Raw genomic sequence first — 17,316 nt, 5'->3', positions numbered from 1 at the left:
AACTTCTTTACTCACTGCTGTAGTGATTGACCCCTTACCAAGTTCCTGATTTTCTGAAATGTCTCATAAAATGCTTGTGTGACTAAAAGGGTTGCACTACCCTTTGTACTAGCTATCCCTTCTTTACATTTCCAGATGAATCAAACTTTCAGGAGGCCTTTAGTTGGACTCAGTAACAAAATCTTGGTAGCCATGACTTGCTGTCCATATACTCAGCACGATTAGTAACAGAGGGTAAAAAGCTGGTTCTTCCTTGCTTACAAAACACATTTCTGTGTTTTGTAACAAATGATGATTATTTTTATGTGTTTTCCTGTCTATAGTGAATTTTAAAATATTGTAGTCATCACTGAGGACTGGCCATTGCAACTGAGTCCCCAAATCAGAGAGGACAGATCTGCAGTTTTGTGAGAAGATTGTCAAAGTATAAATAATACTGATGTTAACCTTTGAAATTTTTCTTTGTTGTCTTAGTGCCTCAAAGCGTATACTCAGGGTGGACATTTGAAATCTTTTCTTCCTGCCTTTTTCTTAGTTTCTTGACAAAGGTCATCAGGGTGGACTCTCAGGGTGGACATTTGAAATCTTTTCTTCCTGCCTTTTTCTTAGTTTCTTGACAAAGGTCATCAAATCCTGTAGCGAAAAAATATTTTTTCCCTCTATTAAGATGTATGTGCACCTTACCTAATGAGATCATGTACTCTGAACAAGTAATTATGTTCCTCAAAAATGGGATGTGAGTTGCCATACTGATGGCAACTTGTGAAAGTAGCAGCTTCTGGAGAATAAAGTTTGTGCAAGAGTAAAAGTAATAATTATTTCCCTAATGGAGTCATGACAGCAGAGAGAAGGATGACAAGCCATATGTCTACACTCTCTCAGGGGAAATAAGTAGAACCTGCATTATTTTGTTCAAACTGAATGAAGTAAAAAATTCATAGGTTCTCCATTTTCCCTCTGCTGCCATTCATGACCTGCAACAATGAAAACAACTCTGGGTGCAGGTGGTAGCTGAAAGCAGTTTTGTTTCTGCATCTGCCTGTGTATGCTCCCTGAATTTAATCTTTCAGGAACTTTATTTCTTAAAAAAAATAGAATGTGAATATCACTATATTTTTTTTCCTGGGATTTCATGGGAGGCAAGATTTTCTTCTTGCATCTTGGTGGTTTAATCCATACTCTCCATTTTGTTATTCATTCAAAAGGAAGTGGTTAAAATGCTCATGGAAAGAACTGTCACCACTCTTCTGTAGCTGTCATCTGCTGTGAAGAGCAGCCTATTGGGTCTTATGCTGCAGACAGATGTTCCCCACCAAAGCATGATGAAACAGCCTTATCCTCATTACAGCTAATGTCTGTCTAAGGCTTTCTGCCTTAGATTAAGACTAGACTTCTAGCTTTCCTGATATAACTTTTATCTTTTGGATGGGTGATGAGACATGGGGCTACAGTTATGCTTTACCAGCTTGTAATGTTGAAAGGAATGAACATGTTTTCTTTGGGCAGACCCTAAATGGCTGTTCCTTGGCAAATACAATCCAGCCACATCTGATGATTACTTTTACTAAGTCTAAACATAATTATGTTGTAAGCTGCACTTTGGCTTGGGAGGCAGGGATCACTGTTTATATACCCTGCGATTATATGGCATTTACCACAGATATCCTATTGCTGCTTGTAACTTACCATGTGATTAAATGCCCAACATTTATCATCAGAGTGAAGTGTGCCTTGTATCATACATCTTCCATAACTTAGAACAATATTGTAACTTAAGTCCTCTACCTTTTAGAAATTAATTTTTGGTCCAGTTTAGTCTAAAGACCTTTTTTATTTAGTTCTTATGCCTCTTCTTACCATAGTCATATTTTAGCTCATCATGTGATGGTCAAAATACTTACACAAAACATTTTCAATCTCAGTAATATAGAATTTCTTTCAGATCAGGTACCAATGCATACTGAATTTATGAAAGATGACCCTTCCTGCATTTTGCAAATGTCTAAAAGACATGAACCATGTGTTTTCATATGTATTTTTACTGAGGCACAGAAACATAGACGCAGTTTGATGTTTCTGTTAGTACATGCTGCCCAGTGCTATAAGGCACCCCCCTGGCAGGGCTGATGTCGTTGTACAATAAAGTGCCCAGACAATCCATCACAGCATGTGCAGTATTCTGCTGATAAATACCTGTTAGACCCAGCTATGAGACTAGGCAGAACTATATTTACTAGAGGGCTTTGCAGAGATTTCACACAAGTCAGCTTCCTCCTGATGGCTTTTTAGTCCTATGAGAAGCTGAACTACGAGTAGCACAGCTACATGCCACCCCACAGCCTAGCCATGGCCTATTTCTCACTCTGACTGCATGGAAAAGATGGATTATCACAGGTCTGAGATCTTCAGATGGAAGGTTCAATTCCCTTTTGCTCCTAAACCTCTGCATGCACAACTTCAAAACAGGCTCACCATTGCTTTTTCTTAAAGGAGCACCCCCACATTTTGAGAATTTCTGGAAATGGTACCAAAGACTTTTCTTTAATTTTTTTATGTCCATAAGTGAAATCATTTCACTCATCCCCTTAGAGTGCTTATTCATTCAAAAAAACACTATTTTAAAATAAAAACCATAAAGATGTTACTTTTATTTCAGTCTTTTTGTTCAAAGTTGAAGCTAGTATACTTCCCATGAGAGACTTGTAATGGTTTAGTTCAAACCAGTATTGAAATTTTTTTTTTGTCCTTTATTCTTTTTGGTCAGATAATTAAAACCTTGGACTTGGAACTGTGATACAGCACAGGTCCTGTTCTAATAAGAAGATAAAGGAAAGCTTTTTCTTTAATTAAAAGAATTAATTTGAAATGAGAGTGTAATTACCCAGTTTGACAGTGCAGATTTTCCTGACATCATTATGGGACTTTTGTTAAGTTAGTTGCTTAGAAAGAAAGCTTCATCTTTTTGGATCTGGGTGACTATCTTCCTGTATTAACTGCACTAAGGAAGACATTTTGGTCTTCCCATTTCCATCACGTATTACAAAGTTGTGTATGACCATGAAGGTCTTTAGTGCTGAAATTTTATAAAACTGAAATATCATACACAACCATTTTATACAGGCAATATTTCTCTTTATGTAAGGGAAATTTGTCCCTTTCCCTACCTGTTTGCAGAAGTTTTTGTGTGTGCTTTAAATTACAGATCAATACAGTGCTTCCATGTAAGGTCATTTGCTTTAATGCAGCTGATGTAGCAAAAGAGAGGAAACACAAGCTGTTTGATGATGCCAAAGATAATGTCATTTAATTCTCAAATTCTAGACACTGAGGCTAAGATATTCTAGTTTTCCCTCACTTAGATTTTTGCCTTTTCTCTGTTTAGTTCTGCTCATGTTGCTCTAGGCCAGAAGTTTTCATAGATTAGCTCCACAACTGAAGAGCATAGCCCAAAATGACCGTAAAGTAACAAATGGACAAAGGAGGCAAAGAATGCACAAAACCAAAATTGGCTCAGCTTCAGGATACAGTGTGCTACAAATCTGGTTGAATATTGTTGTTATTTCTTGCTGTCTGCTCCTCACCACACCAGCCTGCCATCTTCACTGCCTACACAACATTTGTCCCCTGCACAGAGTTAGACCAGCAAACTGATAATCCCATCAAAAAGGTTTGGTTTGGGGTCTGTTTAATTTTGACCCGGGGTAGGGGTTCCTCATTCAAAATTTTGTTTGCCATTAATTCCACTAAGATGAGAAATAAATTGGTGGTGAAATTTGATGAGTGGTGTATCCAGTCCTGTGCATCAGGCTGAAGTGACAGAAAGGGGCAGAGCTAGATGCTTTTCCCTTACAGTAGCTGCATTGAGTCCCCTTGGGAGGGATGCAGAGTTCAACAAGAGAAAATGATAATATGCTTATATTGACATAACCTTTAATTGAGCAACACATATGAGCAAGAACCTCTTTCAGAACACCAAACCACAGCTTGCCTCCACTGAAGCCCAGGTTGTACATGGACATTTACCAGCTTCTATCTCACTGTTCTGAGCTGTACATTCACTGCTGAACAGTTCTGCTTGAGGCAAACCCACACTGCCTCACCTCTCTGAGCTCTGTGTGCAATACCAAAAAATGTGGTGGGAGAGCAAGGCATCGGACAGCACATACTTGTGGCAGGATGTTGACAGTAGAGGAACACAGAGCTAAATTCCCCTCTGAAAAATTCCCAATAGAATAAAAACCATGTTCATTATATGCTATTTCAGTATTATTTTTTACGTATACATGTGAAATGTAATTTAGTGGTGCCTGAAACTTCTCTAATGTTGCATGTTAGCCCCTGCAGTCTTCCCTGACATGCTGTGTGCTGTTGTTTTACATGAATGAGAATAGTATATACATGGGATTTGTTTAAGTAGTTTATGAAGGATTAACAGAGGCAATGAAATACTATTATACAATGGGTGTGGAATTGATGTCTATATAAAACCCCCAAAGTTATGTTTCAAATAACATTGATTTCTTGCAGTAAAACCCCAGACATACACCAAACTGTCTTTCTGTTATGCATAAATTTAAAGCAGGTTTTTTAAAATTTGAAAAATTTTATTTTTGTCTTCTGCAACCTTGTTGCTTCAAACTTCTACAGAATTAATGACTACCCAGTTTGATGGCATTCAGCATTTTTCTAAACTCTATTATTCTTTTCCTTACTGAATTTTTTGAAACATTGGAGAATAATGATTTCATCATAACCTGAAAGCCTTTTTTATTTTAATTCCTGTGTATTATGTGATTCAAGTTGCCTGTGATTTATCAGGTAAGAAATAACTTTGAAAGTTAGCTGGATAAAAGAGGAGAATAAACAGAGCAATAAACATAAGCAAAAACTTGTGACAGTTCTTTTTATTAGACTCTGTGACAGTATAAGAGACAGACAGCAGCAAAAGTAAAAAAATTCTGTATTGATATCACAACAGTTTGATTCAAATATGAACCCACCCCCCCCCAATTATATTAAATGTCTCCAAACAGTAAAATACCATCCAAAAATCATCCAGTACCATCCAAATTTTTTTATTGGTGACAAGATCTGTTCAGGCATGAAGATGCTTTACCCAACCAGTAAACAGCAGAAATAGACTGCAAAGTACCAGAAAGATACTGCAAAATTAGATTTTCCTTTAACAGCTCTATTCAAGCCTCTTCCAAGGATTCAGCAGCGCCAAAGTTACTACAATGACACAGCTGCTAAGATATTCATCCTAAGTGAGATAATCCTCCTGTCAACCTCTTTTCTCTGGTTCCAGTCTGTCTAGGAGCTGTGATGGCCTTTGTTTGGCTGCAGCTGAGAGGCTCTTGGGAGCTATCACATGGTGGTGTCTCACCAAGTAGATAAAGTGTTTCATGCCTCATTCCAAGAATTTTCTCTAAGGAAGTATGATCAGAGAGGATACTGATACAAGCCATTAGACTGTAAATAACATTGTGGTTTCTTTACCCTGAAGTTGAGAGCATTGAAATTTAGAGTTATTAAAAGTATGTGAAGAGATCCTTCAGTTACAATTATATTTGCAAGTTGCTTGCTTTCCATCATTGTCCTTTCTTGAAAGTCCTTTTGTTCCTATGTTCTACCTAATGGTATCTAACAGTCTCCTGACAAGTTTTGTCTTGTGGCATTGTTTTTCAGAAGAAAAACATCTACTGGAAGAATTTCATGATACATTATCCCCTAAATTCCTTCATTGATCTGAATAGGATATTAATCAGAGTGGATTATATTCCACTGGATCACATACTTTTCAAAAAGAGAGTGAATAGCAGGGAAACTACAGCAAGCTGGAAAACTTACAGACATTTACACAATGTCATACATTGCACGTTCCCAAATATTCCAGATAATGCTTGCTTTAAGTATTAACAAAGCAGCAGGAAAAATAATGGTGAAAAACTAATTTTCTGGCCTTTAAATATCTACATAAGATAACACAGAAGTACAGAGAAGAGTACAAGAATTGTGGGTAGCTTTTCTTTTTACCTTCATGCATGGACTCACAAGAAAGCCTTGCAAAGTTATGCAATTAAGAAAAACAGTTATGCTCATGCCTTCTGGGGTTTAGCTTTCAGATAGCCCACTTTTTCAGGCCAGAAGAAATGGGTTAGACATTCAATCTAGTCAAGCAAGAGCAAAGCAAAAAAATATGTATAATCTCTCTCTAATTCATTTTTCCCAGAAGGCTAGAAAAAAAAAAATCATAAAATAGCATGAGAGATTGGTTCATTTTACACTGATCTTGAAAGCTCATTAAGGTATTTAACTTTCATGGACTGTCTGAGGGATCTGGAGTTGCTGTTATCCTTTTGTTTAATTATACTGTAATCTTCATGCAATTACAGTGATGATAAAATTTTTCTACAGACATAACAATAAATTAGCCATCTGGGGATAAATGACATTACTTAAAGCTTACTTCACTGAAATATCAAAGAGAAATTAATATGGTTATATAGGACAAGGCGTGAAAGTAAATTGCATTATCTGTTTCTAGAATTCAGCATTCCAATGTATTTTAGGGGCTCAATAGCATAACATATCCTTGAATTTGCTTCATAAAGAAATAACTGGTAGAGAAATATAGGAAAAGCACAGGCAAAGCACAGGCAAAGCATAGTTGAAAAAGATATGGTGCAAAATTCTGTGAGCTGTGCTTTATACACCTATGCAATGCTTTTCAGTTTCACCAAATAAATACATGAGCAACACTACTTCTGATGTTTTATTTCCCCATATCTTGCCATCTTTCCATGTAAATGTCTCTTGTGTAGTTTATTTCCAGAAACAAGAATAGGTTCATCAGGTTTTTACTATTACTGCTGAAGAGAAGAAAGAATCTAAGATAAAAATGTGGTATGACAGAAATAGTAATATGAAAAATAAGAAACATCCTGAAAATTAAATGCAAGTCAAAATTCTCAGCAGCATTAATCCAAACAATTGCAAAAAAATCCTACATCCCTGGACTTACAACAAAAGAGAAAACTTGCAACTCTGGATCAATCAATCATAAATTTTTGTGCTCTTTATGATAGCAATGACATGGCTATTTGAAGTTATAATTTCACATCAACTTATTTCACTGCTGTTATTTAGCACCAGCAGACACAATGGTTCTTTTTCTCTCTCATTTTCTTTTTACCAGAACATTTTTTCCTTTTTAGAAGACAAAAGATTTTATATAGTGTGAGTAACCTGACCTGGGCAAGAGCTAACAATTACTGAGGGTAAGACTGGTACATTAAGTGCTGTTTCAGCTGCAACTTTCCACCTATCTTCTACTAGAAAATGACTAAACTAAAAATAAATAAATTTCAAAAACTCTTAACAACAAACAAGAAACAAGAAATTCCAGTAATTCAGGTAAATAATGTTGGTTTTGCATATTAGGTAAAATAGTTGATATATAAAATAAGATATGATGTATATAAAAAAAATCAAAATACTAAGTTAAATTGTATTAAGGATTGTGGTAATGTTTAGGTAGCAGAGTGACTGTCTATATGGAAGGAGATGGGGACTGGCCCTTACCAGACAGAGACAGATCCATTGCAGGGGACAGCTGAGCCCTGGTGGAGCCTCTAGGGGAGCTCATTTTAAAAAGGGTAAAATATGTTGCACTTCAGTGTCAGGAGTGAAGCAAAAAGCATGAGAAAAAACACTGTGAACACCAAGGAGAGAAAAGGAGAGGGAGGAGGTTGCTGAGGCACCAAAGCATCTGTAAAGGAGGCCAGGCTGGAGCAGGTATTTCCTCACAGACCATGGGAGAGCCACACTGAAGCAGATATCCACTGCAGCCTGTGGAGGGGCCCACACTGGAGAGCACCTGCAGGAACCATGGAGTTCTCACAATGGAGCAGGTTTATCCTAAAGGACTGCAGAGCATGGGAATAGGGAAAAAAAATGAGAGGAACAAGGACTGACACAGATGAAGTGTTATGAACTGACAACAAGTCACATTCCCCATCCCCCTGCACTGCTCAGTGGGGAGGAGGAGGTAGAGGAGTTGGGAATAAAAGAGTGACACAAACTAAGCCTGGGAAAAAGGGAGGGGTGGAGGGAAGGTGTTTTAATCTGTCTTTCTCACTATGCAAACCTGTTTTATCTGGCAGCAAATTAAATTAACTTTCCCCAAGTCAGTTCTCTCTTGCCCATGACAGCAATTGGCAAGTGTTCTCCCTGTTTGTGTCTGGACACACACATTTTTTTCTTTCTATTTAGTCCCCATATCCTGTTGAGGAAGGGCTGTGAGAGAGCAGCTGGGTGGAGAGGGGGCAGATGGAAAAAGTCAACCCACCACAGAGAGAGACAAGGGTTTATCTTACAAGTTAGTTGTCAGGCAGCTTAGAATATGGTTATCAACCTAGATAATTCTTTTTTTGTTGTTCTTGTCTGCATATCCTACCATCTCTTTAGACACACTTCAAAGTACTCATTGCCTGTACTACCTTAAAACTATATTTTGTCATTCTGTTGGCAAACATTGGCAAAAAACATTCTGAGTGATACTGAGTTTGTGCACAGCTAAGAATATAAAAAAGGAAATCACAGAAATCTGATGTGCAGTGTTTTTTAACCTTGTACATTAAATTTTCTTGGTAAACTTGATATGTTAGCATGCAACAGATAAGCATATTTTGGAATGGGTAAATTCAGGCATAAAATGCATTTTTAAATCAAGTCCTACGTCAAGTGAGACTGTGCTTTCATGCTTAAGTGGTAATATTTTTTTCCCTATTTGTGTGAGTGTAAATTTGTACCCTGTGAGAACTAGAAGTATACTCTTCTTGATTTACAATTGGTTTTAATATTAGTTCAGCCTTAGTTTTAGCTAAATTTATATGTACATATTAAACTTACAAAATGCTGAGCACTTTTCCCTATTTGTCTTCATTTCAATATTTAGGAGCATATTATGCTTCTAGGTAGAGTGCTTGTGGAGAGTCTTGGAAAAGAGCTCTACCAGTGCCTCCCACAAAGGAGAGATTAAGTGGTTCAGGAAATTGCAGGTCTGAAAAATTCTTCCTTGACTAAATGAATCAACCACAAGCATTAAGAATTGTCAGAAAATTAGGTCACAGATAACATAAGCCAATTTTCTGTGGAATTCCATTCCAGAATAAGGTAATTTTACTTTTGCTGCTCTTTTTAAGTCATAGTTGCAATGATAAATGTCCATGGTCAATGGTGGCTTCATCTTGTGAATCTCTGGGATGATTTGAAATGACTTTGTGTTCCTTTTCAAGTTGCTCTGATGCATGACTGGAGTTCTCATTAGAATGATCTTCATGCAAGGCCTGCCTGCTTCCCAGCTATCATCCACCTCCTGCTTTCCATTTTTGTCTATAGTAGAGCTGCATCCGGCAAATACTTCGAAATACGTTTTGTGGTTACTAATTACTTGGGCTGATTTACTTAGTTAAGTGTTCCAGCACAACTGAGTCCTTTCTTTTCCTATTTTATCTGCCTCATTATTAGCTATAAGGGTGACCTTTATACTGTAAATGGGATGAAAGCATGAAAGGGAAAATGTGTAAGTGTAGGATGAGTGTGCAAGGGATGAATAAGTACTGAACTGTTCAGGCTAATTCTAATGTATAAATATGGATTCAAAGGTTTTGTTTGTATTGTCTTCAAAATATTTTTGAGGAATGGTTTCAAGGTTATGGACCTACCCACAACTGTGTTAAAATATGTGTGCAGATGTCCACAGGGATAATAAGCAGCACATAGTATGAAATAGAATTCTGTGTAATAATACTTTCTGAAAATATCTAAATAAGCATAAGGGATTCTTAATCAAGGGTATGACATTTTAGAAGCAAATACTAATAAGCAGGAAATAGTGAAAATGCCTTTCAGGGACTATAGTTTGGCAAGGTAGTTGGCTATCCTAAAATACGTAATAGCATAAAATCAGCCATGCTTGTATATTCTGAAAGCTCACATTTATAAATGACTTGTAACTATGTGTGGGCAGATTCTTTTTCTAAACTGATGTTTCTCTCTCCCTATTACCAAAAGAGAGAAGTACTATTTAGATATTCCGTTGGAAGAATCTGCCCCCCAGTCTTCCCCTCTCCCTGCTACAAAAAAAAAGTTTTCATTTAATCCTAAGAATAAATTTAGTAGTTAGGGAGTGCCCAGATATTAAAATACTCTATCTTTTGAATACACAGATATGTTTTAAATGAAAAAAAAATCTCAGTTCCTAGGTCAGCCCTTTGTCAGATACCAAATCTTTGCAAATGAATCTTTTATTTTCCCCACACTTGACTTTTTCTTAGGCCCCCTATCACCACCACCAGAGCTGACTTCACAGAACAAGATATTATCTATAAGTAGCCGTGCAGGAGAATTACTCCAGAGAACCACCTTGTTTGTTTATAGCATCTTATGACTTCTAGAACTAGTTCCATGAACAGTTGGCAAGCATTTATCTTGTGTGTTTCAGAAGAGTACAGGAGTAGAAGGATGCCTAAAGGACTCCAGAAACTTATTTTTTCATGCACTCAGAGATTTCCTATATCATATTGAACAACTCTGTTAATGAACCCTCTCATCTCACACTGGTTAGGATGGAGATATTGTTAAGAAAGTGAGGTTGCACACTAGGAGTTTTTAGTAGTATACATTAATAGCAGTTTTGATCGGGTTCATATTTGGTTTTGGAATTTCACAATCATGTTTTAGAGTTAGATTTATAGGCTACTTCATCACATGTTGTATTGTCATGATACTAAAAGTAAGAAGAAAGGAACTCTTGGTCTTGGCAGCGAAGGCTTTTGTAGAGGAAGAGAGACTCTCAATATGATTGAAAATGGGAAAGGAAACATAAACCAGCTTAATTAGTGTTGAAAGTAATGCTATAATTTTCCAGTAAAGAATTATATTTCTTCTATATGTCTTTCTAATAACATTTTTAATATTAGAAAATTTACAGCTCTAATATTATCTTCTTGTTGAGATGTTTGCTGTTGTAATATACTTCATTGAATCAATAGAAGTAGAAAAAGCAAAAACATCATAAGATACCCTATGCTAAACACTAGGAGGAGAGGTAATATGCAAACATCACTTTTGAAGATCTGTCTACAGCTCAAATCAACTTAAAGGCAAGGGGTAGCAAAAAGACTCATTCTAGGGCAATGGGAGTTTTTAAATCAAGCTTTCATCTGGGCACTTAAAATAATTAGTTCCATTAGCCAGTTGAAGTGGAGTTGGCAAACCTAAACAACACAGGTTTATTTGTAGACCATTTATTGTTTAAAATAGAAGGAGGTTTTTGCCATTAAAATACATTGATGTTTGCTTAGAAGAAAACTGCAGAATTACTGTATTCACCATAGATGACTGGTCTTCTTTCAAAGGAAGGACTCCAATTCCAAACCAGTGAGAGGTTTTGGATGAGCACTTCAGATGAAAGAAGCCCACTATTGATCTGAGGAGTACTGTCAATTCAGGGATGAATAGGACAGACTAGTGAGACCTGACACAGCAGAGAATGTTGTAGAAATGTTGCTTGCCTTATAAACCTGAAAAAGTCCTATCTGTTCCCCTTTTCATCTGACTCTTTTTTTTAAAAGTTGTCACTTCTAGTCTGAAATAGTCTCTTACTCTGTGTCTCTAGAAAAATGAAAAAGGGTTAGACTTACTTTAAAAGAGGTCACAAATTGCATGAGCAAAACAAACTGCAGATTTTTGGAAAGTATGGAAGAAAGCACTATGGAATATGCCTGGTGGTAAATGGCTTATTTTCATAGTGCCATATCCTTGCATTTGGCTCTTAACTGGAGTTATTCTTCCTTGAGTTTTCACTGTTTTTATTTCTGTAAAAAACCTTCTTAAACTATTTGTTCCACTGCTCATTTTGGATCTTTTTTTCTGACAGCCATCACTGATGTTTTTCTGAAATTTTAGCTCTTATTTAATTCACTATAAAATTTGTGGTGGGATTAATTTCTCTCAGATGACCCTTTAATGCTCTGGCAACGCCTAATTCAACCTGCCATTCTATTAAAATCTTTTCAGAATTTACTGAAATGGTCTCATTTTTTTTTTTATTGTAGGTTTCATATATACTGGAGAAGTTGTGCATCGAATGTTAACAGCTACTCAATATATTGCACCCTTAATGGCAAATTTTGACCCCAGTGTGTCAAGAAATTCAACAGTCAGATACTTTGATAATGGTACGTAGCAGTCCTTGTCTGTATCCCTTGGCTCTTCTTATTTTCCTAAATAACTATTTCAGGAGGAAGCATTGAGGATTTTTTTTTTCTTTTTGTTTTTAATTTAGAGGCTGTATAGAGCATGTGACTTGACATCTATAAGCAATTATTAATTTAGAACACAATAAAGAATCATGAATGCCTTTTCTTAATTGAGCAGATATCATCTGGGTGTTGAAGTACATAAACTCAAACTAGCAATGCATTTTATCAGTTTTAGAAGGGAAAATCTGTCTTATATAACAGTGTAAATTCAAAGTGTTATTTCAAAGTATTTATAGTGGATACCATCTGTCCACTACCTAAAATGAAAATAGCGTTTGTGGAGTGCAGTAGCAAGAATACACAGAAGCAGGGCAGGGATAAGGTTAATAAACCTGTCAATGACTAAGTGTTCATGGAGTCCCAGAATTGGAATCCAATACACTCATCTACACCACGAGTTCTCAACAGTTCCTTGTAAAAAAGATTGAAAGAGGAAAAGGCAAGCTGCAGTGTTGTACTTGAAACTGTGAGAAGTTTCAAAGCCCTTGAATGTGTGGATATTTTTCTCTTGAAGTCAGTTGTAATCAATATTTTAGAAACATACCCTACGTGGTTAAAAGGCACCTGGTGCTTTACCTCAGGCCTTTAGTGATCAGCTACAGTAACAGTTAAAACTTGGAGAATTTAGTATTGTGAATTATTATCATGACATACATGACTTCTACATTATCCTGGATACATTTCTGCTATTTTATATATGCTTATTTGTAGGGAATTTAAACAAAAATTGCCAGCAGGTTCAAAAATGTTTCATATTTCCAATAATTTTTTATTAATTAAATCAGTTACCAAAATGTATTCTGTATCTTTTACAGAATTCTGTATCTATAACCTTTCCTTATAATCTAGCCATAGCAATATTTGTTTGTTAAAAGTCCAATAAAATGCTTACATGAGAAAATCCTACTCCTTCCATTTTGACATTTTGAATTTTGAAACAGAAAAAGATATAATTTTCATGTTTTAAATTATTTAACATTTTGGCCAGAGATTTGTCATCTTTACTTAAATAATCTGAGGATTCTGGAGAAGAAGTGGCTAATTCTCATTATAGTCCTGACTTCCAGTCTTCACACCAGGTGTGCAAAGGCTGTATCACATGGCTTTGAGATTTTGGATTCTTCTTCATGTGTAATGCATCATCTTTTGAACTCCATGGGCTTTAGGACAAAGAATTTTTTATCTTAGCACAAGTAAAAAGGAACTGAGCAGATTGTATCTTCAGCATCTTATTTCTTACTCATCTGTGCTTTGTCCCCATGAGTAAGTGCTCTGCCATAAAGAAGCATCTTTAGTGGGAAAGCACAGAGTGTGGGGATCCATCAAAGTCTCACTGGTGGAGCTAACTCCGAGGAACTTAGGTACACACAAATCTACATAAAAGCCTCTGGAATGAAAGGACAGTTTGGGTGGCAGCTGATTTCCATTTTAGCTTGGGGTTCTGAGGTGCACATAGATCTGAAGTGCTCAGTGACTGACTAGAAGAAATTCTGGCTAATTGTGCTCTAATAACTTTACAAGTTATAACTTTGCATTTAAAATAAATGTAATAACTTTACATTTAAAATAAGATTTAATGCAATAAAATAAATATTCAAAAAGTAGATAATGAATGTGATCACAAAGAAAAAAATGCCCTCTGTGCACAATTAATGCCTATCTACTATGCAGAAAAACACAAGGGACAATAATGTGTTGGACTTGGTGCAGTGTGGACCCACTATTAGCATGCTCATAGTTTCATGATGTGTTCATGACAGCTGCAGTACAGAGCTGTAGCAAAAGATTTTTCAAGGACATATCAAAATATATTGAGCTGAATATGTACTGACCCATCATGAACATTCTAGGATGAAAGGAAATTAAAGTCTGAATAAAAGCACATAACTCCCATTACTGCCAAAAAGAGAAGTTTTTGAGGAAGGCATGTAAAGATGAAAATGTTGTTTTCAGTCAACACAGTTTTGGCAGTAAGTGTCTCAACATCTGTAAAATATGCAGGTTGCTTGAGAAATATTTTTAGTGTGGTAAGTGCATCTTCAGCCAGTGAACTCCTGTGAATATTAACAAGGTTCTTGCAACTGAATCTCTGCATACCAGACTCAATATTTACCCTGTCTATGACTTGTCAGTGAGTTTGATTTAAACTACATTTATTTATTGCCAACACCTAACATTTCTCAATTTGCACAACCTCAGCAAGGGCCTGCACCATGCAAAAAAAAAAAAAAAAAATTATTTAATGCATAGTTAATGCAAGAATCTGAATTCTTGAAATAATAACTTTTACTAAACAGGGAATACTGTTAGCAGTTCACATTTCAAAGCCATCAGGATTTATGTATAGAGTGTAAAGAATGCCACTGCAGAGAAGTGGTAATGGCAGCACCCCTGAACCACTGGATCCTACCTTTAGCTGATTTCTTGTGCAATTTCAAACAAGTTTTTTGACCAGTCTTGCTTTAGCAGTAGTTGTACTGCTTGCATAGCACTGTGGTGTCTACATTTCAGAGAATTTCAGTTTCAACTTGTGTTTGTAATATCTTTGGCATTTCAAGGTGTGGAGCTGAAAGCTGCTAGAAAGAGACAAATCACTGTTCTTGTTTCAAGTAACTGCAGTGAAGTACTTTTCCTACAATCAGTTAATATATTTCTCACATTTTTTTCTTCCTTTTGCCTCTCTACCCCCACTCTGGGGTTCACAGGCACAGCACTAGTTGTCCAGTGGGACCATGTACATCTGCAGGATAATTACAACCTGGGGAGTTTCACTTTTCAGGCCACCCTTCTCAATGATGGGCGTATCATTTTCGGCTACAAAGAAGTAAGTTGGGTCTGAGAATTGTCATTTAAGTGGACAAATTACTTTATAAATGTCAGGAATTTCCCTACATTTTTGTGGGGGAGGGAAAATTTTTGAAAGATCAGTTATATAAGATCATTTCATTATACTGCTTATAAGATCACTATGTTGATGAAAATGATATATTATTATTAGAGTGATGTTCATATAATTGACTTTAAAAGCATCAACATGACACAAATGTACTAATCCTGGATTTCAACTGGGCTTTTTTGGATGTTTGTGTTAAATGTTCAGTAAATTCCTGGGGTTTTAATAAATTCTGCATGGGTTTTGAAAGGTAGGATCTTATTTTTTAATTAGTCTACCCAATCTTGCCCATTTCAAAATACTCTAGAATCAATAGTTATTGTTGAAAGATCACCTATTTCCTGCAGCTGTAGTTTTCTGGCAACTCACATATTTCAAAGTTCATCTATTTGAAACAAGAAATAACTGGTTTGTATTGCTAGCCCTGAGGTTTTCCATCTGTTTGATGATAAAATTGCTTAGATTGAGGCCATTTGGTTCCCCTTCATAGCACCAATATGTTGTCTTAAATGGGCTCTTGTGCATTCTCCAAGTGTTTCAGAATTCCAGTTGTTACTTTGAGTGATTTTTTTTTCTAGAGTTGCTAGAGCTCTGGAAACTATAGCTTGTTTCAATTTCAGTGCTTTTGCCAAGAAGGGTTGGAGCAGGTCATCCTTGAGGTCCCCTTTCAGCCTGGTATTCTATGATTCTCTGATTCATGCAAATAAGAATCAGAAAGCAGACAAGTTTAAATCTCTAGTGACAACATGATGTCTTCCTTTTTGTTTGTTTTTTGGTTTTGCTTGGTTTGGGTTTTTTGTTCTGCTTTGTTTTGTTATTTTAATCTGTTTGGCATGTACCCTATGACTTTCTCTTCAAAATGCAATTTTCAGTTATTCTCCTTATAGTAAGAAACTCTAATCAGTGATACAACCAATTGTCCAGACTTGGAGAGTCTTTTCTCTTCTGTTCTCTCTCTGCTATAAAACACTTGTGAGCCTTCAGGCTCATTTTTCATGCCTGTGTTCTAGATATGCACCTTTAATGAAGCAGAAGTAAAAACATTCCTCTGCCATTCACTAGCAAACTAGACAGGATCTGGGTTTTTCTGCTAGCAGCAGTCATACCTTCACCTAAGACATCTTGGAAAAGGATTGCTGCAAGATGTTCTTACTGGATCAGTATTGTAGAAACAAGAAACTTCTGGTATGCCCATGTACATGGCTTTCCTTTTCTTATAAAAGACATGCTGATGCAAGGTCTGCTTGGGGTTTCTTCTGAATGTTAGGCGCAGGTTGCAGTCTCCATCTATGAAAATGCAGTTTATTTGCATTTTGGATCCAAGTTCATGTAAGCTTTACTCCGCTTAGAACAATGGAGCTCAATTGTACTTGATCAAAAGAGTGCACAATAAAAGCTTTGGTTTGTTGAAAACTTTTTAAAGAAAAGGAAAAACTTTTAAAGACTGCACAAAATTTCCTGCCTTCAAGGCCTAGAGAGGTGGAGTTGGATACTAGTTATATATGCATTGTGACATTAAAATGGTGACCTTTTCAGAAGACTTCTATTCCTGCCTATGAGATGCACTACACTCCCTGTTATTATCTAGCCCTGTGCAAATTTGATCTAATGTGGGTGATAGAAGTTACTGCTCTAATTTGAAAGTATCTGGCATAGATTCTGCACAAAAGAAAATGATGATGCAGTGTAGTGTTGGGTAGTTGAAAACATTATTCATTTAGGAAAAGAAGAGTAAATGAGCCACTCCTTTACAAGTGGTTCCTAGAATTGCAGGGAAGTATGACATCTAATTCATGGATAAACAATTTCTGAGCTAGAATGCACAGGCTGCTTGCTCTCATTACATTACTGGAAGCTTCCCCCAAAACCACATTGCTTTTGTGGATAGGAGTTATTAATGTTCTGTTCATTTATCTTGAGACAGAAAACTAGAATTTGCAAATGGAATAAAGTGCTTTTAGCAACTGGTGAATCTTAGAACTCATTCCCTCTCATGAGTTATTCCTGTCCTGAATGGAATTTCCAAACATTACTTTAAAGCTATTGCACATAACTAAGGAAAGAGATTTTTTTAAAGTGGTAATAGTAATGTAT

At 36.3% G+C, this 17,316-nt stretch overlaps 1 protein-coding gene across 1 annotated transcript in view; it reads left to right on the top strand.

The window, feature by feature from the left end:
* PLXDC2 (plexin domain containing 2) overlaps positions 1 to 17,316 on the top strand; it is a 257,288-nt gene that overhangs the window by 166,770 nt on the left and 73,202 nt on the right. Inside the window, exons 5-6 of the mRNA XM_071428845.1 lie at positions 12,123 to 12,245; positions 15,035 to 15,153. Coding sequence (XP_071284946.1) covers positions 12,123 to 12,245; positions 15,035 to 15,153 — 242 coding nt within the window. The remainder of the gene's footprint in view (positions 1 to 12,122; positions 12,246 to 15,034; positions 15,154 to 17,316) is intronic.

Source organism: Agelaius tricolor, unplaced genomic scaffold (assembly GCF_023055355.1).
Source record: "Agelaius tricolor isolate 1412-34295 unplaced genomic scaffold, bAgeTri1.0.p SCAF_6, whole genome shotgun sequence".
Taxonomy (NCBI): domain Eukaryota; kingdom Metazoa; phylum Chordata; class Aves; order Passeriformes; family Icteridae; genus Agelaius; species Agelaius tricolor.
This window is presented reverse-complemented; position numbering and strand designations above follow the sequence as displayed.